This window comes from Cibotium barometz, chromosome 13, assembly GCF_041138505.1.
Source record: "Cibotium barometz isolate CiBa-2024 chromosome 13, ASM4113850v1, whole genome shotgun sequence".
Taxonomy (NCBI): domain Eukaryota; kingdom Viridiplantae; phylum Streptophyta; class Polypodiopsida; order Cyatheales; family Cibotiaceae; genus Cibotium; species Cibotium barometz.
This window is the reverse complement of record NC_141058.1, coordinates 6,084,564-6,110,269: the sequence shown is the minus strand read 5'-3', so window position 1 is coordinate 6,110,269 and position 25,706 is coordinate 6,084,564. Positions and strand designations below refer to the sequence as shown.

The 25,706-nt window shown below is 44.6% G+C and overlaps 1 protein-coding gene across 1 annotated transcript in view; it reads right to left on the bottom strand.

The window, feature by feature from the left end:
* Window positions 1–20,647, bottom strand: part of LOC147632309 (protein SGT1 homolog A-like) — a 59,997-nt gene extending 39,350 nt beyond the window's left edge. The window contains exon 1 of the mRNA XM_086807131.1: window positions 20,383–20,647. Within this exon, the coding sequence (XP_086663257.1) occupies window positions 20,383–20,545 (163 nt within the window). The 5' untranslated portion in view covers window positions 20,546–20,647. The remainder of the gene's footprint in view (window positions 1–20,382) is intronic.
* Between the last annotated feature and the right edge of the window lie 5,059 nt (window positions 20,648–25,706).

Below are 25,706 nucleotides of genomic sequence, written 5' to 3'. Positions count from 1 at the left end.
GGCTGCCCAGCCCTTGGATTGTGGGCAAAAGCTGTGCCTAGCCCTCTGGAAGCAGGCGCATGATGCCCAGCCAGTTAGGAAAAAAAGGCAGCATTTTATGTGATTTATTTCAGCATTAAATGCTGGAAATTCAGCCGGCTTCTCCCAGGGCTAATGCCTTGGGGGGCAAAAGCCAGAACCAGACGGGGTCTTCCCCAGGACAGAGCCCGGGAGCCTCTGGCTCCAAGAACTCGAACAATGCGTCAAAGCTTACTCCAGACCAGAAAGCGGAGGCAGGTAAGACTGGTGGCAAGTTAAGTGCTGAGGAGCTTTCTCAGTACAAGAAGGAGGGTAGATGTTTCTTTTGTCATACAAAAGGACACACTTCTCGGGATTGTCCGAAGAAGCCTCCAAAGCCCGCCGCCGCTGCCGCCGCCACAGCTTCCGTGGTGAGCTCAGCTCCCACACAGACCCCAGCGGCTACCCCTAGTTCTTCAAACCTCAGTGCTTCAGTTGGAGCAATTATTAGCCGGGAGCTCGAAGATAAGCAGCAGGACGCCCATGACCAGGAGTATGAGCGCAACGAATTGCTCAAGTCCTTTGGCTACATAGATGGCCAGAGAGTCGTTGTCTTGTTTGACAGCGACAACACGGAGGATGTGGTCACGGAACAGACCGCTAGGCGTGCCCGTTTCGAGCTGACTTCGGTGGACAAACAGGTTGAGGGTTTTAGCACAGGCATGACAACGAGCGTCAAGTATGAAGCTCTAGGTGCTAAGTTAGTGATTCACAGCATAAGAGTTTGTGCGTGACTTTATGGTTGCCCCTCTTGTAGGAGCAGACATAATTTTGGGTATTCAGTAGTTTCACAAGTTTCTTCCTGATGTCAAGTGGGACAAGCACACATTCCAGATCAATCAGAATGTGTCAAACGCCCCGGTGACCATTAAGTGTGAGCCAGGAATTCCGAACTTTCCGCTCATAAGCCACTTGCAGGCTAAGCGAGCAGTCAAGAAAGGCGCACAATGTGCGATGATTTACATCCAGACAGCCCAGACGGTGGCCAATGCTTCCGAGAAGTACTCGGTTCTCCACGAAATGTTCCAGAAGATTTTTCTTCGGGACAGCCTCCCTCCCTGGAGGATCACAGGATTGACCTCCTCCCAGGCTCGGAACCCCCGAGCAAGTTTCCGTATCACCTTTCCAAGGCAATGGAATCGGAGTTGGACCGCCAACTCCAAGAATTGTTGCAAGCTGGCTTCATCCGCCCCAACATATCGCCATTTGCAGCGCCCATCATGTTTGTCAAGAAGAAAGATGGGTCTTCCCGTTTGTGTATCGATTATCGTGCACTCAACAAGCTGACTATCAAGAGCAGATTTCCGATGCCTCGAATTGACTATATCCTCGAGAGGCTGAATGGAGCAAAGGTGTTCTCAAAACTGGATTTAAAGAGTGGGTACCACCAGGTACGGATTGTGGAGGGGGACATCCCCAAGACAGCCTTCCATACGAAACGAGCCCACTATGAATTTGTGGTCATGCCATTTGGCTTGACGAACGCCCCAGCTACATTTAACCGCATGATGATGCGTGTTTTCCGGGATTTGATTGGAAAGGGTGTGTTCATATTTATGGACGACATACTCATATTTTCAGCTACGGTTGAGCAGCATGACATTGATGTGGAGAAAGTCCTTAAGTTGCTCGAAAGCAACGTGTCACAAACCCCTATATTCTAGGGACATGCGGATGCGTGCAGGCCTAGAAAACATGCGGATGCATGTATGTATTATACCTGGGCATGTGTATGGATCATATGAGTGGATGCATATGAGTCCAAGGACATCGCAGGACATTTGTGGACTTTCGGGCGGTGCCCGTGTGGATTCCGGCCATGCACACATGGTGTGTTATGATGGCAGGCGGAATATTTTCAAGTACAAGAATGATGATAGGTGGTTCTCCAAGTTTACATGTGCACAATGCATAAATGATACATGCCATAACTTTATTTTCCTTTGTGTGACATTGTCTTGCTGCCTGGACAATGCTTGTTATTTTGGCTTGTGAAGTCCGAGGGACTGGGGACGCCCGGGCACCTTGTGGACACGTGTGTGCACTCCTGTTTGGGCCTAAAACTGTGGGCTTATGGGTTTGCAGGTGGTAAGTGCGTCCACACTCAATTTACACCTTATTTCATTTACTACTAAAGTTTATTGGTTTGCAGGTCCACACTCATTAATAAGTGGCCGGACAACTTATAATGCGTTCGCATTTGGTTGGACCAAAATTAATGAAGTCCGGACAGCTTATGACCATTTCCCATTTGGTTGGACCTAAACTTATACAAACAGGACAAATGGAGCACTATGGGCTGGACACCTACCTGGACACCTTATGGGGACACATGTCAGCCAGTATGTGTACCCACCAAGCCCCTTAGGTGGCACTGGAAAAAGGCGCCTCCCTCAAGAGGCCTTTTGGGCTGTTTTATTCATTATTCAACACATTGGAGAGCTGGTTGGAGCTTTGGGAGTTGCTACAGGGCTGGTTGCTTGCTTCCCGGACTCACACAAGCTTGGATAACGATCCCCACACTCTTCTAAAGGGCTGGTTGGTAAATTTCAGACCTGCAATTTCTGGTTATTGCGAGTTTTGGGCTGGTTACAGATGTCCAAAGTCAACTTGGACAGTACAGGACAGCTCTAGGGACCTCCACAGGGCTGTAGAACCCCTTACAGGTGGATTTCTCGCGATAGAAAGTTGCTGTTTTGGACTGGTTATTGCACAAAACAGGCCGGACAGCAATGGAATATGTGAGCATGGATGTGTCTCAAGGATTCCTGGTATAACAGGTGCTTAGGGCAAGCACTGGGGACACTTGCTCGCGGAGAACACAGGTTTCTGGATCAGTTTCTCGCGTGCAAACAGGGCCTAAAGATCCATTTACATCTTGTGCAGGGCGGAGTACCTGTGAGGATTGTGATACTCTTGTGCAGGGCGGATGTACCTGTGAAGAGGCTTGTGCAGGGCGGATGTACCTGTGTGTAGGGCGGATGTACCTACAGATTCTCTTGTTTGAAATGTATTCATTCATGATGTATTTGGAAGAATCAGGTGCAGGCTGGTGGTGAATCCCCAGGCACCCGTAATCTTGTACTTTGCAGACTCTTTTGGTAATATAACCTAAAGGGGGGGGGTCAGCCTATCATCGGCCCCTTTATGTGGTGTACTGTCATTTTCAGCTTTGTGGTTGTAATGCTCAAGTGTTAAGTGCTCAGAATCTTGTTCACATTTATACGATTCCAATACACGCGTCCGCCTCCCGTTACATTGGTATCAGAGCTCAGTTTTTCCCCTCATTGGAAAACGGTCTGAGGCTTGGAATCATAAGTGGTGACCTGATTTGAGTGTCATGGACAGCCACATTTCTGACAGTGTGGAGAACACACAGGACCGTGAATTTCATGGTACAAGGGATGCAAGAGATGCTGCAGGCAATGATGTCTATGGAGATGCAGGTACTCATGACACTATGCATTCCGATTTGGAATCTTTGAGGCGTCAAGTGCGACGCTATAGGGCTGAAACCGAAGAGCTTAGGTCATTGAAAAATGACCCGGATGTACAAAGGGTGTTGGCTGCGAAGGCAAAGGCTTCGGTCCATGAAGTCACTTTTGAAGCAATTGCAAAGGAAATGGATGTTGAGAAACCCCGAGAGCTTGCACTTGCATACCTAATGGTTAAGGGTGATGTATACACTGAAGCAGATGGTAGTTTGGCTTTCAAGAAGCCACCCCTCATGGCTGCCCGTGGTGATGCACATGATGCACAACAAGCAGAAAGAGCACAGCAAGTGCCAAATGCTGAAAGGACAAGAGTCCCTGGTGCTAGGCTTGATGCAGGTCAAGAGAAGAGTAAGGATGAGGGATCCTCTACTCATTCCCGCTTTGCTCCAAGAAGACATATCCGTTCTCGTGTTGAGCTTTCCACTCATTTGGAGAGTGTGGCTCAAGAAAGAACGAAGAGGGATCGTGAATCTTCATCACGGCATCATCATCATGCAGATGAACAGGATGTACATAGGGATGCATATAGAAGGAAGAAGCCTCGAGAGTTCAAGTCCGGTGACAAGGATGTAAAATTTGAAAACTTTCAGGGACGGATGGACTCTACCAAAGCACTTACTTTCATTAGACAGTTTGAGATAGCTTTTTGCAATGAAGACTTTTCGGAAAAGTCTATGCTCAGGCATGTGGGAATGCATCTCAAGGATACGGCAAGTGATTGGTGGCTTGCAAAAATACTTGATGGAAGTGCTGCCCCAACTTGGTCTTCTTTCAAAATTCAGTTTTATGATCAATTCTTACCACCAAACTTTGCAAAGGATGTACGCAAGGAGTGGGATTGGCTGTCCCAAGATGAGGGAGAGTCCGTTGCTTCATACATAGCAAAGTTTTGGAAAGTCCTTCTCAAGGTTACTCCCTTCATGAATATTGGAGAGGACGAGAAGAAGAGAAAGTTTGAATCGGGGCTCCATCACATCATTCAACAAAGCTTGGGAGTGTACCCAAATAAGACCATACAAGAGCTTATACACTCAGCCATGATTGCGGAGAACTTGCACATAAAAGCACCCACAAATAAGCCATTTGCAGGTCAAAACAAGAGCAAATTCAGGGCTGGTTATGACCAGAAAAAGGGTGGACAGCCACCTAAGAATGCTCCCAAAGATGGCCGAGATGCAAAGGATGACTCCGAAAAGAAACCGGGGGGTAAACGCCACAATTTTGGGCTCTCAAAACAACAATTGGAAGAGTACAGGAAGGCTGGAAAATGCTTTAAGTGTGGCAGTAAAGGTCATATATATCCTAAATGCCCACAGAATCCTAAGAATGCTGAGTCTAATGTGGAAAAGCCTCTTGTGAATGTTGTGCCCGATGTGCAGGGTAATACAGGGCATGAGCCCAAGAGTAGAGTCATATGCAAGGCTTGGGGCAAATTGAAGGATCAGCCCGCTTTGTTTCTTTTAGATGATGCTTCCACAGATAACTTTATATCCGTACAGATGGCTGCCGCCATAGGTCTCAATGTGGAAGACATGGGAATGCAAATGAATGCAGATGCCGCCTTTGAGGGCAAACAGGTTGATGTAACTCCGGTCATTGGTAAGCTCCGTGTACAAATACACGACTACCTCGACTATGAGAGCTTTCTAGTGGCTCCTCTTACAGGTTGTGATGTTTTGTTGGGGATGCCCTGGCATCACCGTTTAGAGCCTATTAAGGCTTACAAAGAGAAGAAAATCAGCTTTGTACATAGAGGTCGTGAGCACTCTATAGATGCTGGTACTACTGGAAGTACCATACCTCTTGTAAGCCATGTACAAATTAATAAGGCAATAAAGAAATCAGCTTGTTCTTACTTGGTTTTTGTACGTGATACCATTGAACATTCTAGTGTTGATGTTAGTACATTAGATCAAGACAAGCTTAACTTTTTGAATGAGTTCAAAGATTGTTTTGTGAATGCTTTGCCAGCAAGGTTGCCACCAGAGAGGCCGGAAGATCATTGCATAGATCTAATTCCCGGTAGCTCTCCACGTAATAGGCCACCATACAGGGTGAGTGCTAGTCAACAAGAAGAGATTATGGCTCAGGTGAATGAACTTTTGGAAAAGGGTTTGATTCGGCCTAGTTCCTCGCCATATTGCTCGCCGGTACTTCTTGTTCAAAAGAAGGATGGTACTTACAAGATGTGTGTTGATTACCGTGCCCTCAATAAGATAACCATCAAGAATCGGTTTCCCATTCCGCGTATTGATGACATCTTGGACAAGCTTGAAGGTTCCGCATGTTTCAGCCGAATAGACCTCAAGAGTGGGTATCATCAAGTGAGAGTGGCACCTCAAGATGTACACAAGATTGCATTTAGGACAGCCTTTGGTCTTTATGAGTTTTTGGTGGTGCCTTTTGGCCTTACAAATGCACCCGCTACCTTCAACAGGATGATGGACAGGGTGTTCAGAAAGCATAGAAAGTTCACAAGTATATTCTTTGATGACATTATTGTATTCTCAAAGAATGAAGCCCAACATCGTGAGCACCTAGCTATTGTGTTTAAAGAGCTTAAGGAAAATCAGCTCTACATAAATGCAAAAAAGAGTGAATTCTTCCTCCCAGAGATTCACTATCTTGGTCACATTGTATCAAAGGATGGTGTGCGCATGGATCCCGCAAAGATACAAGCCATGCAAGAATGGCCAGAGCTGAAATCAGTCCATGAAGTGAGGAGCTTCCTTGGTTTATGTGCTTACTACAGGAGGTTCGTCAAGCATTTTGCTTTCATTGCCGCTCCGTTACATGAGTTAACGAAGAAGAAAGCAATCTTTAAATGGACACAAGAAGAGAGAGATGCCTTTCAAAAGTTGAAGAGTGCAATCATCTCGGAACCGGTACTCATTATTCTGGATTTGCACAAACCTTTTGTGGTAGAATGTGATGCATGTGGGGACTGCATAGGGGCTGTTTTGAACCAAGAAGGACATGCCATTGCCTATGAGAGCAGACGCTTGCAACATGCAGAGCTTCACTTATAGGTTTATGAGAAGGAGTTGTTGGCTGTAATTCATGCCCTTACTATTTGGAAACACCATCTTTTAGGGGCTGATTTTATGGTCAAAACTGATCATCAAAGTTTGAGATACTTTTTGACTCAAAGTAAGCTCTCAGAGAAGCATATGAGATGGGCAAATTTCCTCTCAATGTTTCATTTTCAGATTTTACACACTCCAAGGAAAAAGAATGTGGTGGCAGATGCCTTATCTAGACGACCACAAGTTCATGCTATTACAGTTGCATACCATGAGGACTTATCGGATATGCGTAATACTTATCATCTGGATGAGGATCTTGCACATGTATGGGCTGAATTACAAGAGGGTATTGCTGTCCCATCTTATGTCATAAGAGATGGATATCTCATGATGCAAAATCGTATGTGTGTGGTAAAGAACCTTCGCCATAAGGTTATGGATGAGTGCCATGCTCCTCCATATGCAGGTCATAGAGGCATTTTGGCCACAGCACAAGCTTTGGAGAGGTATTTCTTTTGGCCGGATATTCGCAAGGATATTGAAGCATATGTACGTGAATGTATGGTATGTCAAAAGGTCAAGTTTGATCGACATAAAACACCTGGATTGCTTCAGCCTTTGCCTATACCAAATGAACCATGGGAAAGCATTGCTATGGATTTCATTATGGATTTGCCAAGGACGCCACAAGGAAATGATGCTATTTGGACCATCATTGACAGGTTTAGCAAGCAGGCACATTTCATTCCCGTGCGCAAGACAATAAAGCCAGATCATATGGCTAGGATGTTTTTGGCACAGATATTCAAACACCATGGCATGCCTAAATCTATTGTGGGGGATAGAGATCCTAGAACCACAAGCTTATTTTGGCGCGCATTGTTTGACAATATGGGTACAAAGCTGAACTTCTCATCAACTTACCATCCACAGACAGATGGGCAAAGTGAAATAGCAAATTCAACCGTCCTCGACTTGCCGAAATCTTATGTAACCGACCGCAAATCGGATTGGGAGAAGTATTTACCACTTGTGGAGTTTGCCTACAACAATACGGTACATACTTCTACGGGCAAGGCGCCCTTTGAGATTATCTATGGCAAGGTGGTACTACCACCCATCCTTCGTACAAAGGATGAGATTTTTGCAGCAGATGAGTATGTCAGAGACTTGGATACTGCATTTGCATAGGTACGGACAGCCATAGAGAGGTCTCAAACCAAGATTAAAAAGGCAGCTGATAAGCATAGAAGGGATGTACAATTCAAACAAGGTGATTGGGTCTTGCTGAAATTTGAAAAGGCACACCTTCGGAAGAGGCCAGGGAAAGAGGGAAAGTACCCTAAGCTTTCCAACAGGTACTATGGACCTTTTCAGATCTTGGAGAAGATCAATGATGTTGCATTTCGGCTTGTACTCCCAGATCATTGGAACATGCATAATGCTTTTCATGTGAGCCTATTGAGGCCTTATGTGGGACCGACACCGTTTGAGCCGGTTTTGGAAGATCCACCCGAGGTGGATGAGTTGGAAGAGATTCTTCAACCTGAACAGATTGTTTTTCACAAGGAACGAAAGCTTGCAGGAGGCAAACTTGTTCGTAGGTACCTTGTGAAGTTCAAGAATTATTCAGCTTTGGATGCGAAATGGATGGATGAGGCCTACTTCGAGGATTACCCAGATCTTTTGAAGGCCTATCTGGAGGCTTTTCAGTTGCGGTCAACTGATTAGAAGCCGGGGGGATGTCACAAACCCCTATATTCTAGGGACATGCGGATGCGTGCAGGCCTAGAAAACATGCGGATGCATGTATGTATTATACCTGGGCATGTGTATGGATCATATGAGTGGATGCATATGAGTCCAAGGACATCACAGGACATTTGTGGACTTTCGGGCAGTGCCCGTGTGGATTCCGGCCATGCACACATGGTGTGTTATGATGGCAGGCGGAATATTTTCAAGTATAAGAATGATGATAGGTGGTTCTCCAAGTTTACATGTGCACAATGCATAAATGATGCATGCCATAACTTTATTTTACTTTGTGTGACATTGTCTTGCTGCCTGGACAATGCTTGTTATTTTGGCTTGTGAAGTCCGAGGGACCGGGGACGCCCGGGCACTGTGTGGACACGTGTGTGCACTCCTGTTTGGGCCTAAAACTGTGGGCTTATGGGTTTTGCAGGTGGTAAGTGCGTCCACACTCAATTTACACCTTATTTCATTTACTACTAAAGTTTATTGGTTTGCAGGTCCACACTCATTAATAAGTGGCCGGACAACTTATAATGCGTTCGCATTTGGTTGGACCAAAATTAATGAAGTCCGGACAGTTTATGACCATTTCCCATTTGGTTGGACCTAAACTTATACAAACAGGACAAATGGAGCACTATGGGCTGGACACCTACCTGGACACCTTATGGGGACACATGTCAGCCAGTATGTGTACCCACCAAGCCCCTTAGGTGGCACTGGAAAAAGGCGCCTCCCTCAAGAGGCCTTTTGGGCTGTTTTATTCATTATTCAACACATTGGAGAGCTGGTTGGAGCTTTGGGAGTTGCTACAGGGCTGGTTGCTTGCTTCCCGGACTCACACAAGCTTGGATAACGATCCCCACACTCTTCTAAAGGGCTGGTTGGTAAATTTCAGACCTGCAATTTCTGGTTATTGCGAGTTTTGGGCTGGTTACAGATGTCCAAAGTCAACTTGGACAGTACAGGACAGCTCTAGGGACCTCCACAGGGCTGTAGAACCCCTTACAGGTGGATTTCTCGCGATAGAAAGTTGCTGTTTTGGACTGGTTATTGCACAAAACAGGCCGGACAGCAATGGAATATGTGAGCATGGATGTGTCTCAAGGATTCCTGGTATAACAGGTGCTTAGGGCAAGCACTGGGGACACTTGCTCGCGGAGAACACAGGTTTCTGGATCAGTTTCTCGCGTGCAAACAGGGCCTAAAGATCCATTTACATCTTGTGCAGGGCGGAGTACCTGTGAGGATTGTGATACTCTTGTGCAGGGCGGATGTACCTGTGAAGAGGCTTGTGCAGGGCGGATGTACCTGTGTGTAGGGCGGATGTACCTACAGATTCTCTTGTTTGAAATGTATTCATTCATGATGTATTTGGAAGAATCAGGTGCAGGCTGGTGGTGAATCCCCAGGCACCCGTAATCTTGTACTTTGCAGACTCTTTTGGTAATATAACCTAAAGGGAGGGGGGTCAGCCTATCATCGGCCCCTTTATGTGGTGTACTGTCATTTTCAGCTTTGTGGTTGTAATGCTCAAGTGTTAAGTGCTCAGAATCTTGTTCACATTTATACGATTCCAATACACGTGTCCACCTCCCGTTACACAACGAGCTCTACGTCAATGAAAAGAAGTCCGAATTTTATTACTTGGGATATATAATTAGTGCTAAAGGCATTCGACTTGATCCGGCTAAAGTGGCCGAGATTGTCAACTGGGAAGTACCTCATACAGCCTATGACATCAGATCATTTGTGGGTATATGCCAGGCATATTCCACCCACATCGACAAGTTTTCTAACCTCTCGGCAGATCTCACCGATCTGCTAAAGGGAGTGAAAACAAGAAGGCAAAAGATTCGAATGACTCCACGAGCGTTGGAGGCATTCCAAAACCTCAAGGTGGCTTTATCAGAAGCACTTGCCTCGTGGGACAAACCATTTCAGGTGATCACCGATGCGAGTAACATCGCAATTGGAGATGTATTGCAACAAAATGGTCATCCAGTAGCTTACATGTCTCGTAAGTTACTGCCCGCCGAGAAGAACTACTCAGTCTATGATCGTGAACTCCTAGCAGTTATACATGCCTTGAAACATTGGAAACATTTTCTGTATGGCCATGACTTCGAGGTTCGCAAGGCATTACACTTGATTCAGACGATGCCAAGTGCACAGTGGAGTGATCGACAACACCATTGGAGTCGGATATTCCAACAGTTCGGTGGAGTGATCGACAACACCATTGGAGTCAGATATTCCAACAGTTCGGTGGTATGATTGAGTACCTTCGAGGAAAGGCCAATCCAGTGGCCGACGCTTTGAGCAGGAAGGGACAAGTGTCTACAATTCAAACCACTAGACTTGACCTTGTTGGTACAAGACTAGAGGACATGAAGCACACGTACGCGGATTTCGAGGAATTCGGTACACAGTGGGAACAAGCATTGGATGCCACAGGACCATGCCATTTTCTGATACGCGATGGTTGGCTTTTCTACAAAGGCCGACTATGTGTCATGAAGTCATTCAGGGCAGCTCTTCTCCATGATGCCCATGACGCCATTACAGGTGGTCATAGGGACATGAATTCGACTCTGGAGAAATTAGAACGGCAATACTATTGGCCAAAGATGAGACGTGATGTGTTTACATATGTACAACGTTGTGACATTTGTCAAAAGGTGAAAGCTCCTTGTGGAAAGAAGATATGTTGTTACAGCCCTTGCCAATTCCTAAGGGTCCTTTCCAAGACATTTCCATGGACTTTGTCACGAATCTGCCTCCCAGTCCGAGTAAGCGTAATACGCAGTGCTTAACTATTGTTGATAGGTTTAGCAAATTTGTTATGCTTATTCCTTGCAGGGCCAATGTGACCGCCGAGGATGTTGCCCAGTTGTTCATTCGGCATTGGTACCCGATTGGCGGGATTCCTAGAACCATAGTGTCAGACCGAGATGCCAAGTTTACCAGTCATTTTTGGAGGACATTGTTTGATAATTTTGGTACTAAGTTGAATTTTTCCAGTGCATTCCACCCACAGACAGATGGCCAGACAGAGATATACAACCAGTTGGCCTTTGATGTGCTGAAGTGTTATGTCCACGATCAGCAAGGTAAGTGGGAATCGTATTTGCCTTTAGTTCAAGCTGTTTTGAATGACTCTTTTTCTTCAGCTATTGGCAGGGCTCCATATGAGGCAGCGTTTGGAAGACCTTTCCAGTCGTTGTTAACCAGGACTTCGTCTTCAGTACCGGAGGCGAACAGAGTGACAGAGTCTTACCAGGAGATCTTAGAGTCAGTAAAAGACAGATTGGTTAAAGCGCAAGAGGCCTACACTCGACACGCCAATAAAGACCGAAGGGATATGAAGTTTTCAGAAGGGGATTGGGTTTATCTTCGGATTATGAAGCAAAGATTGAAGCAGGTGGGCAAGAGATGCCCAAAGTTGTCTTTCAAGAGCTTCGGACCTTTTCCCATCAGGAAAACGATTAATGAGGTGTCTATGTAATTAAAGCTACCTCCGAGTTGAACTATGCAAGATGTATTTCATGTCAGTTGGTTAAAGCCATATGCAGGTCCACCCCCTTCAGAGGTCAAAGACGAAGCGAAACCAGACATTGTGGATGAAGCAGAAGTTATGGTTCCAGAACAGATCCTTCTGCACCGTTTCAAGCATGGCTCCGGCCGAAGACTACGACAGTTCCTCACGAAGTTTCAGGACCGAGGAACTCATGAAGCGGTATGGCTCGATAGAGAGTTTTTCGAAGACTATCCGGCGTTATTGACGGATTATTTGGAGGCTATGCAGCTTTCGTCAAGTTAAGCAGAAGGGGATGTCACATGCATCCCGCACTTGGATGCCACGTAGACATTTCTGTATAGAAGGTGCAGAACCTGGGATGGTGAACTGGTCCCATGTGAGCCCAATCCGGGATGAGTCAACCAGGGATCCATCTCAATCGTCCAAGGTCAGGTGTGCATTGTCCTGCACATGAGTCCAAGGTCAGGTGTGCACTGTCCTGCACATAAAACAGTGCCAGTCCGCACTGTGAGTCTCCCTCTAGAATGATGTCAGTGGTTCTATGTATCTGGTATGGTACCGGATGCCAGATCACTGAGTAGATAGTGGTTAGGACAAGGGGCCAGCCCATAGGGCTACCCCGGATCTTAGTGTGGGCATGGGAATGGTGTGGAACCACCCCCACGAGGACCAAGAAGGCCCAGGCTGAACCCACCAGCCATGGAGGGGCTGTAGGACAGCCCTAGGGCAAGATTAAGGCAGATTCCAGGAGCTTACAGCCTTTACATGGCTGTAGGGCAAGTATGGGGCAGCCCATACAGGCTGCCCAGCCCTTGGATTGTGGGCAAAAGCTGTGCCCAGTCCTCTGGAAGCAAGCACATGATGCCCAGCCAGTTACGAAAAAAACACAGCATTTTATGTGATTTATTTCAGCATTAAATGCTGGAAATTCAGTCGTGGGAGTATTTTATGCTGGCCGCCTGGGTTAGAACTGGCCGACTGCCCTAGATGGAGTAGTATAAATAGGAGAGTCCATAATCCCAATTGTTCATCTCATTCTCCACCAAGAGCTCAAGCATAAGAGGCTAGACAAGAGGGTGCTAAGCAAAGAGGTGAAGGATTCAGGTCAAGGGCAGGGTATTCCCAACCAAGAAAAGGTCCAAGATTGCTGTATTTTCTTTCAGATTTCTCATCATTCTAATAAAGCAAATACACCATCCGTGGTGGGGGCCCTACAGAGGGTAATTGGGACCCAATACTGTGTCCTCTCCACCTCTCCCTCTCTCTCTCTCTCTATTTTCTGCACTTCTCCTTTCACTTTGTGCGTTAATTTCCGTCGTGAAAAGAGTGCTGAATTCTGAGTATTGAAGTTACCGATTCTCCTGCGAAGCTTCCGCATATTACATTATGCTTAACTAAATTTCACTTAATTATACTTGAGAGATAGACAATGGTGTCAATGCAATGCAACTATATTAAATGCAATGGTTACAATGAAGATCTATGAATAGATCTATGCCTATCCTAGATGAATATCTATCTCAAGAAGGGAGAGATACGCTGAATGCTAATGATGATGAATGTTTCCTTCTCCAATGCTGAGGTCCACCCTTGGAATGCTAGCTTTCCTCTATGTATGAGGCAAGAGGATGATCTGAATGCTAACTTCTACTATATGCTGAATATATTGATGATTTGCTGAATGATGATGATGAACTGCTGACTCCTCTTGCACCCTAGGAAGAAAACGCTAAGAAGTAGGAAGCTGAATGACTGAATGATGCGATTGCCTATTTGTATCAGGTCATACTGCTGGTCGGCCAATATACTGCAGTCGGCCAGCAGTCTGGATACTCCACGACCTATTAAATGCTCAAAGGTGTTGTCGGCTGTCATGACCCTGTGAAATTGGTGCAGCATAAGGGTGAGCATGGTGGTCGGTGAGCAAGTTATATATTTTAAGGTTCATACTTGGGTGGCCGGACAAAAAGGAAACATGTGTGGACAACCCCAAGTGTGAAAGGGACAAAGGAATTAAAGTTCAAAAAGTTTTATAACCTTGGGTGGCCCCTAGGAAGGTTTATAACCTTGAGTGGCCCCTAGGCTATTTATGGGAGGCTACTCTACTTTTGGAGATTGGGGGCTAGCACGCCTCTCTCTCTATCTCTTGCTTATGGGGAAAAGACTGCTGGGGCGGGCAGCGCTGGATTCTGGCCTAGGAAAACAGCTACAAGGGGCTCTGTGCTACTGGTCACATGTTGCTTTGGAAGGGGATACAGTTGGGCTGGCTGTGCTGCAGAGTTCAAAGGCACAGCATAATAATTCTTTACGCCTGTTTTTTGGGATATGAAAGTTGGCTGATGTGCTGCGCTACAGGGCAGAGACACAGGCCATCTTTTCTCTCTTTCTTTGGCTTTTGGAGGACAGAACTGGCTGCTATGCCGCAGAGAAAACAGGCGCCTACAGAAGCTTCTTCTCTCTCCTTTGCTGTTGGCAAGAAGCTGACTGTCAGCAGCTGAACTGTTGCTCATATAAACAGTGCTGGACATCAAGTTCATCCACATGTGTTCTCTCTCCCGGCTGCAAGACAAGAGGGCAGGACTGAATAGGGTTTTTCCTCGCGTCTCTTCTCTTTTGTGAAAAGCGACACAAGGACTATAAGTTTCTCTCTCTCTCTTTGTGAGCAAGTGGGACTGCAGGAGGTGTCATATTGAGTCTCTCTTTTCGCTGGTCGTGACTGTTCCGGAGTCGTTTCTCTGGCCCTTTGTGAGAGGAAGGGTTTGACAGTTCAGAGGGTGGAAACAAGACAAGATTGTGGACTGATTTGGAAGAGTTTGTGGACTGTTTTCATGGCTGAGTTTGTGGCTATGTGCATGGTTCAGTCAGATGCATATTCAAGGCCTCATGGATGCACTGACTTAGCAGATTAGAGGAGATAACAGTGTGGTGTTCTTGGGACACAAAGCTGTGTGTAACCTCTATGCTAAGAGGTCTAGAGGATTGGCAAATTGGACTTGCAGACATACGAGCCATGAATGGCCATGTTGTAATCATTTAAACTTTTCCGTTGAAATTGAATAAAGAAATACCGAAAGGGGCGCCAAGCTTTGGGGGCAACAAGTGTCGTTCTCTTTCATGTGTTGGAGCACTCTAGCTCCTATTTATTTGTTTATTGGCTGGACTACAATTGGATTGGGTGACTGCTAGTCTACCGCACTTTGGTTTCTACTAGAGGCCGGTTTCATCAGCTGGTTATACCTCTGTCGACTAGTTGTAGATGCTGGGTCGGCTACTGGCCAGGCCCTCTCGGCTGGTTCCCCATGCCTTGACTTGATGGGCTACATGCTCTAAATGCCTTGAATGTCTTATGTACCTGTTGTAGGTGCTGTAAAAGCCCCAAACACTATTGTACATGCTGTGATAAATGGATTAATGCTTAAATGTCTTGCTTAATGCTTATGGATGCTAAGAATGCTATGTCACTTGTACACCTACTTGGTGTGCACGTGACATTCCCCTCTACTAAACTGTTGCTGGGTGGTATGGGTTGGATTCAGCATTGTAGCATCACATTAGCCATCTAGACCCAAGCATTTGGGGCTTGTGGAGGCAGCCGACAGAGTTTGGACAGCAGCCGACAGCATGTATAAACCAGCCGACTAACGTTTTATAGCATATAGTATTTTATGGCAGTCGTGAGCATACAGTGCTGGCCGACTGCAGCAAAGCTGGCCGATCAGCACCAGTCCCCCATATAAATAGAGACCCATCAGCGTTTTAGTCCATCAAGGGGCATCTGACATCAGCGTTTCAGCCCATCATCGAATTCAGTCCAGCATCGCATTCAGTTCAGCATCTACATCAGTAATCAGCATATTCAGCCATCTTCCCAACTCCTACATAGAGGGATACTAGCATACAAGTGGTGGAACTCAGCATTGGAGTCAGGACAGCCATCCTTCATCAGCCTTCAGCATGTTTCCCTCTCTTCAAGGGGTAGACATCATCTAGGACAGCATAGATCCATTTGGATCTCATTGTAACCGCATTCATCATCTAATATAGCTACATTGCATTGCATTGACACTATCTGTCTTTCTTAAGCATCATTAAGTGCAGTTTAGTTAGACTAAGGTTGTGATTACTACGGTCAAAGACCTCACATGTCACATTGGTATCAGAGCGTTACAAGGTAACCAGCCTTAGATCATTTTCATTCCATCAGTCATTCAGTCAGACATCATGTTCATCGCTTCCGCACAGTTAAACCCAGTTCTCAAAATCTTGCAGACCACCCTTAGGGATTTTCCCTTAGGTATGCATTAGTAACCCATCCATCTGCATTCTTGCATAGCATATAGGGTCGCACATGGCTTGCATAGTAGTCATCTTAGCAGTCATCTTAGCAGTCCGTTTCGCATCTGCAAGGCATACATGTTTGCCCATGAACTCTTTGGGGAAGAATGACATCCATCATCAAAGGAGGACATAAGTTTTGGGCTTCAACTGGCAGCAGCACGGGGTTTCTCTTCCACAGAAGACGAAAGTTTGCTCCAATATCGCCTCAGGAGGTTCAGAGCTTCAGGAACGACGGAGATGGTAGGTGAAAGGTTTCCACAGGCAGGTCAAGGGTGACTCAGGTATTTCCAAGCAGTTTTAGCAGCATTTGCCATTCAGTTCCCGCAGTACATAGAGTCTTGGCTCAAAGGATTTCACTCCTGCAGACGACCTCAATCCCGACAGCAGAAGACAAAAGGGGCAGTGGTTCGGAGGAGAAGGATCCCCAGAGGAGTCGAAGGTTGCCAGGTATACCACCCAGCAACAATTTAGCAGCGGGGAATGTGACATGCACACCATTCAGGTGTACAGTGACATGGCATCATTTTAGCATCATAAACATCATCAAGATTTATCAGGCATTTAAATGAATGTTTTCAGCATGTACCACATGGTATGGGTTGGATTCAGCATTGTAGCATCACATTAGCCATCTAGACCAAAGCATTTGGGGCTTGTGGAGGCAGCCGACAGAGTTTGGACAGCAGCCGACAGCATGTATAAACCAGCCGGCTGACGTTTCATAGCATATAGTATTTTATGGCAGTCGTGAGCATACAGTGCTGGCCGACTACAGCAAAGCTGACCGACCAGCACCAGTCCCCCATATAAATAGAGACCCATCAGCGTTTTAGTCCATCAAGGGGCATCTGACATCAGCGTTTCAGCCCATCATCGCATTCAGTCCAGCATCGCATTCAGTTCAGCATCTACATCAGTAATCAGCATATTCAGCCATCTTCCCAACTCCTACATAGAGGGATACCAGCATACAAGTGGTGGAACTCAGCATTGGAGTCAGGACAGCCATCCTTCATCAGCCTTCAGCATGTTTCCCCCTCTTCTAGGGGTAGACATCATCTAGGACAACATAGATCCATTTGGATCTCATTGTAACCGCATTCATCATCTAATATAGCTGCATTGCATTGCATTGACACTATCTGTCTTTCTTAAGCATCATTAAGTGCAGTTTAGTTAGACTAAGGTTGTGATTACTACGGTCAAAGACCTCACATGTCACATTTATGGTCCCGGGTATTTTCCGGGTCGTGGAGGCACTTTATCTCCGGTCGGCTGCCTCCATGTAGGCATATATATAGCCCCCCAATCTGAGTCACTCCAACCGTGGAGTCCGACTCCATCCATCAATCCCCCTCCTATGTAAAAGAGTCCACGATCCTTCGCATGCTGCAGAAACCACAAGATACGCAATCCTGCCTCCCAAAGAGTCATCTGCAACCATGAGCTCAATTGCCTCATCAAGAAGCTCCCGTCCAATCTGGTATCCATCAACCAAATCAATGAACCATTCTCCTTCCGAGTCAAAGAGGCATCACACTGCTCACAAGGATCAACACCTGTTACGGTGGAAAGCCAAGTCCTAGAAACTTGCTAAAGACCACGCAAGGCCTTCTGAAACCTGTAAAACACCCCCTCTGAATCTCGAACCACAAGGCCTAGAGAGTGCACAACATCCACCTCATCAGAATCAGGTTGGGCTTATACCAGTCCGACGATATCTTTTTTCAGAGGGGGATGTGGAGTCCTTTCATCTTGTGATGCCTACCTCAGTGGTGTGTACTTATGTACAGCATCGGGCAACTCATGGTACGGAGTTTGAGCAGATGGACCCCATCTTTTCTACAAAGTCTTTACATCTTGCGATGCTGACCTTCTTTTGTCCAGCATTTGGCTATTCTTGGTACAGAGTTGGAGCAAATTGACTCTATTTCTTTTGAGGTTTCCAGGGAGGAGCAGTTTGCTTCTCCCACGATTGATTATATACAGGATCTGATCTTGGTTGGTTATGAGGTTTTTCATACCTTCTCCAGGCTGGATACACGACATTCGACTTCGGGGAGTGTTCTTACACTTGGGTTTGGAACCATTATTTGGAGCAACACCTCGCAGCCTATATGGTTGTTTTCTTCCAGAGGAGCGGTGTACCTGGCAGCTTGTTCTGTTGCTTTTGTAGCTGAGTTGCTGAGGTTGTGGAGCTTCCTTGGTACCTGTTTCTGCAGTCTTTCATCTTTGATCGAGGATTGCGTCCCTGGCTTCTTGGAGTTCACTTAGCATCCGGTGCTGAGAGGGGGTGTTAGACATCATCCCCTTCTTGCTGGCTTCCTATTTGGTGTCCTATTTTAGCCTCTAGGGCTGACTATGTTAGTCAAAGGGGCTGGTCACCCCTCAAATATATTTTCCCTCATTATTCCCCATATTATGGAGTCTTGGGTATTTTCCCTCATTATTCCCCATATTATGATGATGCATCTCCTACGTGCGTTAGTCTTCCGCTACGCATTCTAACATGGTATCAGAACCCAAGCATGTGGTCCTGGGCGGCTCAGGCGTGTGGGGTCCTGGGCGACCCCCTCGCGCCTCGGTGGCTTGCGGAGCTCGAATCAAGGGAGGGTGTTGGAAGGTTGGCGATTTCGAGCGTGTGATCTATGGCTAGAAGGTGCCTTGGATTATCCCATAAGTGGAAGCATGGGAATTTGAAGAGCCATATATAGGCTAGAGTGGCACCTTGTCATAATCATCTCCTCTGGCCGGTGTTTTGGGAGGCAGCTCACCGGGAGATGGGAGCCTGGTGGAGGGATGCTATAGTGCCCATTGGGGGTGTTCGTGGAGCTCAATGGTGATGCGTCTCATGCGTGCGTTAGTCTTCCGCTGCGCATTCTTACAGGCCGTTGGATCCAGATGCACGAGATTGACAATACTCCCACTTCAGCAAACTACAGGTTCTCCTAGGACATCTCACCTAGTTTCCTTAGAGACTACTAGATGCGACTCTAAGACTGCTTTCGACCTCGGAAGGTCACTCTTTTCCTTTGGCAAGTAGCTCACAAGAGCATGGCAGTTGGCACGTGGCTGGCCATTGGTGGTTGTCCAGCATAGCTCACAAGAGCACAGCAGTTGGCACGTGGCTGGCCATTGGTGGTCGTCCAGCACAACGCCGCACAAGATGCAACCACCTGTAGGGGTCAGAACGCCATTGCCTTTGGGACTGCCCCAAAGCGCAACAAGTTTGGACAAGGATTCTTCGTCTTTTCACCACCTCCCAGATTTCCTCCCGCCTCATCACTTGGGTGGCAATTGCCTAGGTGTGACGGAGTCAAGACCGCCCTTCACTATGAGGAGACACACGACAGTCAGGCCCTCAGGATCACCCATTGCAAGATAGAGTCTATCCCCACTCCCGACTCTCCAGTAGGAGCATGGTCCCTAGCACTTGTTAGCAGAGGGAGATAATCAACAGCATTGCAGCATGGCACATCTGACCGGCACAGTGCAGCGAGGCCATTGAGGGCTCCCCCAACGGAATCCATCCGTGCCATATGGATAGATATCATTCATACGCTTTGCGGTCGGTGGGGGAAGCATCAGGGAGATTCAGACCACATGCAAAGACGTCGAGAGGCCTTCCTTCGCACCTGGCAGCAGGGCCCCTTCTTCTCGGACAATGCCGGTGACCTCACTTGGCACTACAAGCCACCGGTTTGTTCCCCCCCCCCCCCCCCCCCCCCCCTGCGGCAGCTTCTTTAAGAGGTAGTTCCCTCGAGAGCTGCCAGACATGGAGAGGACTATCCTCCCAAGTGTTTTTTCCTCTTTTGGAGGCTCTGAGCATGTACTTCAGCCTGTTGGGTGGTTTTTTCATATAACTAGTAGAAGGATCTATATTCGGAAGAGGAAAGAAAGGAGGGGGAGGGGGGGGAGGGAGCGGGGGGAACTCTCCTAATCGGTGCCTCTTTTTGAATTTTCTGCCTGCTAATGTAACAGTAGGGCCATATAAAGTGAGCTATGCGATCTCGCGTCTAAGTTGGACGGGCCCCTTTCTCAGTGCGAAAAAACAGAAAACAACAGCACAAAGCAATTGGATGCGCTAGGGTTTAACCTTCCACAGGTGTTCCGAGAAGAGGAAAACCATGTAAGATCAGAGCTTCCCTTTTGAGATGGGCTAAGTTACCTGTAAAATTCTCGAGTTTGATGTGCGCCTGCGCTCTGCTGACCAGAAAGGAGGCGGCGTTGTTCGGGTCAGCGGCGATGGCCTGCGTGAAGCGTTCCACGGCCAGATCGAAGTCCTCGTCCAAGAAGGCAGCGTTGGCCTGCTTCTCAAGCTCCTGCGCCATAGCTAAAGGGCTTCCAGGGTCAAGTAAGCAGTAGGAGTGAAGTAAAGATGGTGCACTCCAGAACCTTCCCTTGGATTTATCGAATGCAAAGATTGGCAACTGCTTAATTGAAAAATATTTTATGGCAGGTTTTATTTAATAATTTTCCTCTTTTGTTGACGGATTTGTTTTTCTTATCGTTTTTCATATTAGTCAGCAGGCTTTGCTCGAAAAAAAAAAGGTTTTTTTCAATTAATCAAAATAAAGGTATTGAGCTCAATTGGTAGAAGAGGACGAGTGTTATCCCAGAGGTCTTGCACTAGCTCAGTTAGTAGAAGAGGACGAGTGTTATCCTAGAGGTCCTGGGATCAATCTTTGTTGACTACGGTGGATGCACATCCTAGTACAAATTGCCGACGGTGGTGTGTGTAAGAGTTGCATACACAAGCGGGGTGTAAATATTCATTTCTTGTTAATTTCAAGCCTTCCTTTAAAAAACAAAATAAAAGTACTAGCCTAGATTTAGTTATAAAATCAAATAAATAACTAAGATGTACAAATTAAAGGCAATCCCAAATTTGAACCAATATTTTTACATTTCAGTGGGAAAAAATACACTACTAGATGTGAGCAAATGAACTTAAGCTCAATAAACAATCTCTAGATCACATCCCAACCTAGTGATTACAAATCAAAACAAAAATTGTCCATGGGCTCACTCTTGAGCTATAGAGAGAAATAAATTGTGCATCTAAGATCACGAATGAGACATTATGTTGAGTCTATTTGGCAACGAACTACATTTCAAACTCTCACTCTTGAAGATTAGGCTAAAAGAGCCTTGTGTCTTGTAAGCAAGTTATTCATATAATTTAGTGGCATCAATAACTACATTCTAAACAAAAAACCCCAAAAAAAAATGTGATATTGGATACTAAAATCGTGGTAGATTCGAATCCAATACCTTCACTTTGGGAGGAATGAGCACTACCATTCAAGCTAGAATCCATTGGGCTTTCAAAGCAGATTATTGACTATAGTTCATTGCAGCAACTAGTCTCACATGTGCACACACTTAATACTTAGTCAATCCGTTGGGCTTTCAAAGCAGATTATTGACTGTAATTCATCACAGCAGCTAGTCTCACATGTGCACACACTCAATCCTTAGTTAGTATCTCCTTAGAGACTAGATTAATGAGCATCACCCTTAACTAATTGATCAAGGCAGCCTTGCCCCCTTTTAACCTAAGTCAAATAAGATGTTATTTGTATCCTCATTAATTCTCCTAACTCACTATGAGTGAATTGGACAATCATATGTTGGAACAGTTAGCAAGCTAAGTCACGTATGGGATAATAGAACACATCTCTCTCCCTTTTCAAGTATTTTTTCTTGGTTTTCAAATTTTGAACACTTGGACACACTATCTTGACAAATGGAACTGTTAAGTCCTTGACAGAAGTTCTTATATTGATCTTTGAGTTCTAATTCATCCAAATTCCAAACAAACTACAACCATTTAAAATTCATCACTCATGAACATAAGCTTGAATCTTTTAAAGAAATCACCCCATGGCATCATGAATTCAATGCAAACCTTACAAAAAGGACTATAAACTTCAAAGAATCTTAGCATAACATGTTAAAAATGCTTCACAAAAAACAATAAAAACATTTCCATGGGTGCTCACAATATAAACTTCATACTCACTTACAAAAATCTCATAGAAATCCTTCAAGAAAGCTGAAAAAGCTTTCACCTCTACTTCACAAAAACATGACCAAATATTTTTCAAGGCTAACAAGTTGAAGATTATGGTTTATTGGCATTTTCATTCCATATAATGGGCACCAATCTAGTGTTCCATACTACTAATAACACAGCCAACTATTGGGAAACATGGCCTAATGTGAGTCATTAAATAGGAACCAAAGAGCTCGACACCCAAAACGATTTAAGCACGGCCTAACGTTTCTCAAGTTTGACATGTCATTATCAAGAAAGGAAATTTCATGTCTTTGTCCATTATCTAGAATTATAACCATCCAAGGTTCTAAACAGACCTCTATATTTAAGGATAGCTATTCTCCATAGAAATTTTGTTACAAATACACAAAACAATAGGCTCTCTAAATTTACAAGCCAATTCGCCTAAATTACACATAAAACTATGAATCCAACTTCCAAGCTAACTTCCAAGTCAACAATAGGCTCTCTAAATTTGCAAACCAAGTCACCTAAATTATGCATCAAACTTCCAAGTGATCAAAAAGGCTTCATATGGGATGCAAAGGTCTAGCTCCATTGTGCATAACCCAAGATTAATAGCTAAATTCTCATGATTTAATAAGTATAAATGTTTTACCTTTCCAAGCAATAGGCTTCGTCTCACTTCCAACTAAAGTTCCTCTCATTCAAAATGATACAATAATACATACCGCAATACCATTTTTTAAAATTAAAAAGGTGCACACTTATATATTGCTTTAGAAACACTAAATACAAATCCAATATAATGGTGAGTGGAAGGGGTGTATGGAAGGGCCAATACAATAGCCTTCCAAAACTAGATATATGACTGCATCTCGACTTAGTACCTACATCCCCACCACGTTTTCAAGAAGAGTGAGCCACCTTCAACCCATTTTTGGGGACAAATGTATGAAGGGCCAATATAACAGCCTTCCAAAACTAGATATGTGAATGCATCTCCCCCATCATGTTTTCAAGAAGAGTGTGGCACCTTGGCTTTTTTGCCACATACCAATGGCTCATGGCTATTAACCCATTTTTGGTGGCAAATGTTGTCACTTATATTCTACACCAAGGAGCAAAGATAGACACACCAAAAGGATGCATGATCAAGCTGTGATATGAAGCAATGGTGCCCATGTCTACATTTGGAAAGGTGCCCATGGTCTGATGAAATATTTATGGTGATTCCTGCTCTCCAAGAGCATGTGGTACACCAAGGAGCAAAGATAGACACACCAAAAGGATGCATGATCAAGCTGTAATACGAAGCAATGGTGCCCATGTCTACATTTGGAAAGGTGCCCATGGTCTGATGAAATATTTATGGTGATTCCTGCTCTCCAAGAGCATGTGGTAGCAATAAGCTAGGATGAATTCCCTAATGATGTTCATGGATAATTTGGTGCTCAAGAGTTGTAAGAGGCCAATCAACTACAATCAACTAAAAGGCCATTATCTTTACTTTTAATTTTTATGTTTTAGCTATGACTGAACTAGATGGCCTCTCACCATTATATTTGGATACTCTTATGCATAATTAAAAAGACTATTGGCTCAACTCATGTGTGAGAGAAGAGGGAGAGAGAGCTTCAGGGAGTGTGATTGGGTTATGCATTGTGCCTCTTACTTGAGAGTGAGGAGTGACAAAGTGATCGCTTGTTGTTATGGGAATATATTTTAAGCCCTCTTAAAAATATTATTACACCCTCTTAAATAATTCAGGGATGCTTGGATTATCTATGGGTGATGCCATTATAAATATTAAGACGTTTAGTGGATATTAACGTATTTTTGGGGCCTCCAATGTTTGTTTTAGTTGGTTTGTATGGAAGGGTGATCCCTGGGTTACTTACGCCTAGAAAATATGTGTTTGGTTATGGTTTGTATACTTATGAAATATTTGTTTTACCGATTTATTGTTGGTTATTTTATATGTGAAGAGGATTTTGAAGATTGAGGAGAATTTGCACATAATTATTACTTGGCACACATTTTTGTAAACAAGCTTTATATATACATATGCTAGCTTGTGCACATTTTGATTTATTTGGAAAGCCTATCATCAAGCATAGACTTGAACTTTAATATTTTGTAAAGCGTGATATGCTTTAAACCCTAGCCTCAATTTATGAACACTCTATTTTGAGCATAAGAAAGTGTTGTGAACGAAAAAGTATCTTTTTGTATTTTTGGAGGCTATGGCCTAATTTGGAATAAAGTAATGCATAAATACTCATGTGTGGGGAGAGGCCACACACATGAGGGGGGATGATTGCACCCAATCTTGGAGTCATGCTTTGTGAGCCAAGTATTATTTGTTTTTCACTCAAATATTGAATATGTTGAACATATGGTATTTGATAAGTTATTTGATTTGATTTAATCAAATCCTTGCAAGTTTCTTTTAGCTCTATTTTCCTAGAAATTAGATCCGTGTCATTTCTTGAATTAGTGAAACCATGGTGTGAGTGACACAGCAGTGGAGTGTGCAGAGGAGAGGAGCGACCAAATGGAAGTAGCACTTCGGAGCTCAGCTCAATGTGGGTAGTTCCTAACGATAGTTTCCCAACGATAATTGCATTTCCATTCTTGCCTAGGTTGGGGTGGGAAGTAACATCTTGGCACCATTGTCCGGGAGCCTGTTCCCTTCTCTCTTTTACACTGCTATCTTAGCTCAATAAACAAGAAAATCTTGTTTATGACTCTTGTGAGCATAGTGGTTGTGTGTGTGTGTGTCTGAAGAAAGGAACTATTTTTTGGATTTTTTTCTTATAAAAAAGAAGATAAGAGTTTCCTTTTGTTCAAAAATTTAATTGTTTTTTCATGTCTTTATTGCTTTTGTTATAGTGTTGTTTTTGTTGCATTGCATTGAAAGGCCTTAGCACCAAGGTTGTTTGTTATAGTGTTGTTTTTGTTGCATAGTAAATGCTTGTAATTCCAAGTTTATTTGTCAATTTTTGTAATTTTAATTCGCATTTTTGTTATTTCCTTTTGTTAAAAAACCTAAAATTCTAAAAATCTAAAAAAAGTGAATCTTTCCAAATTGAGACCAAAATTGGGTGCATAGTTATTCTATTCCTAGGAACCCTAAACCCCCACATAGACGCTCTGATTTTACTTGTAAATCTCAAAAATTGAAAAACTTGTAGAAGTATGTTTCGTCATCTCTATAATGGTAAGAGTACTGCTTGAAATGTCATGTGATCCACCTTGGATTATGTCAAAAAATCAATTAAATAATTTTTGACACTTGACTAGACCAATCACTGAGTGCCACACATGGCATCTTGTCCGTACCTTATATGTACAAGTCTAATGGTATGCATACCATTGAAAAAATATGTCGTACATGTATAACAATACATGGTTAATTTTGTCGAATAACTTGCTATTGGTATTCGTGTGTGTTCCAACGAGTACTT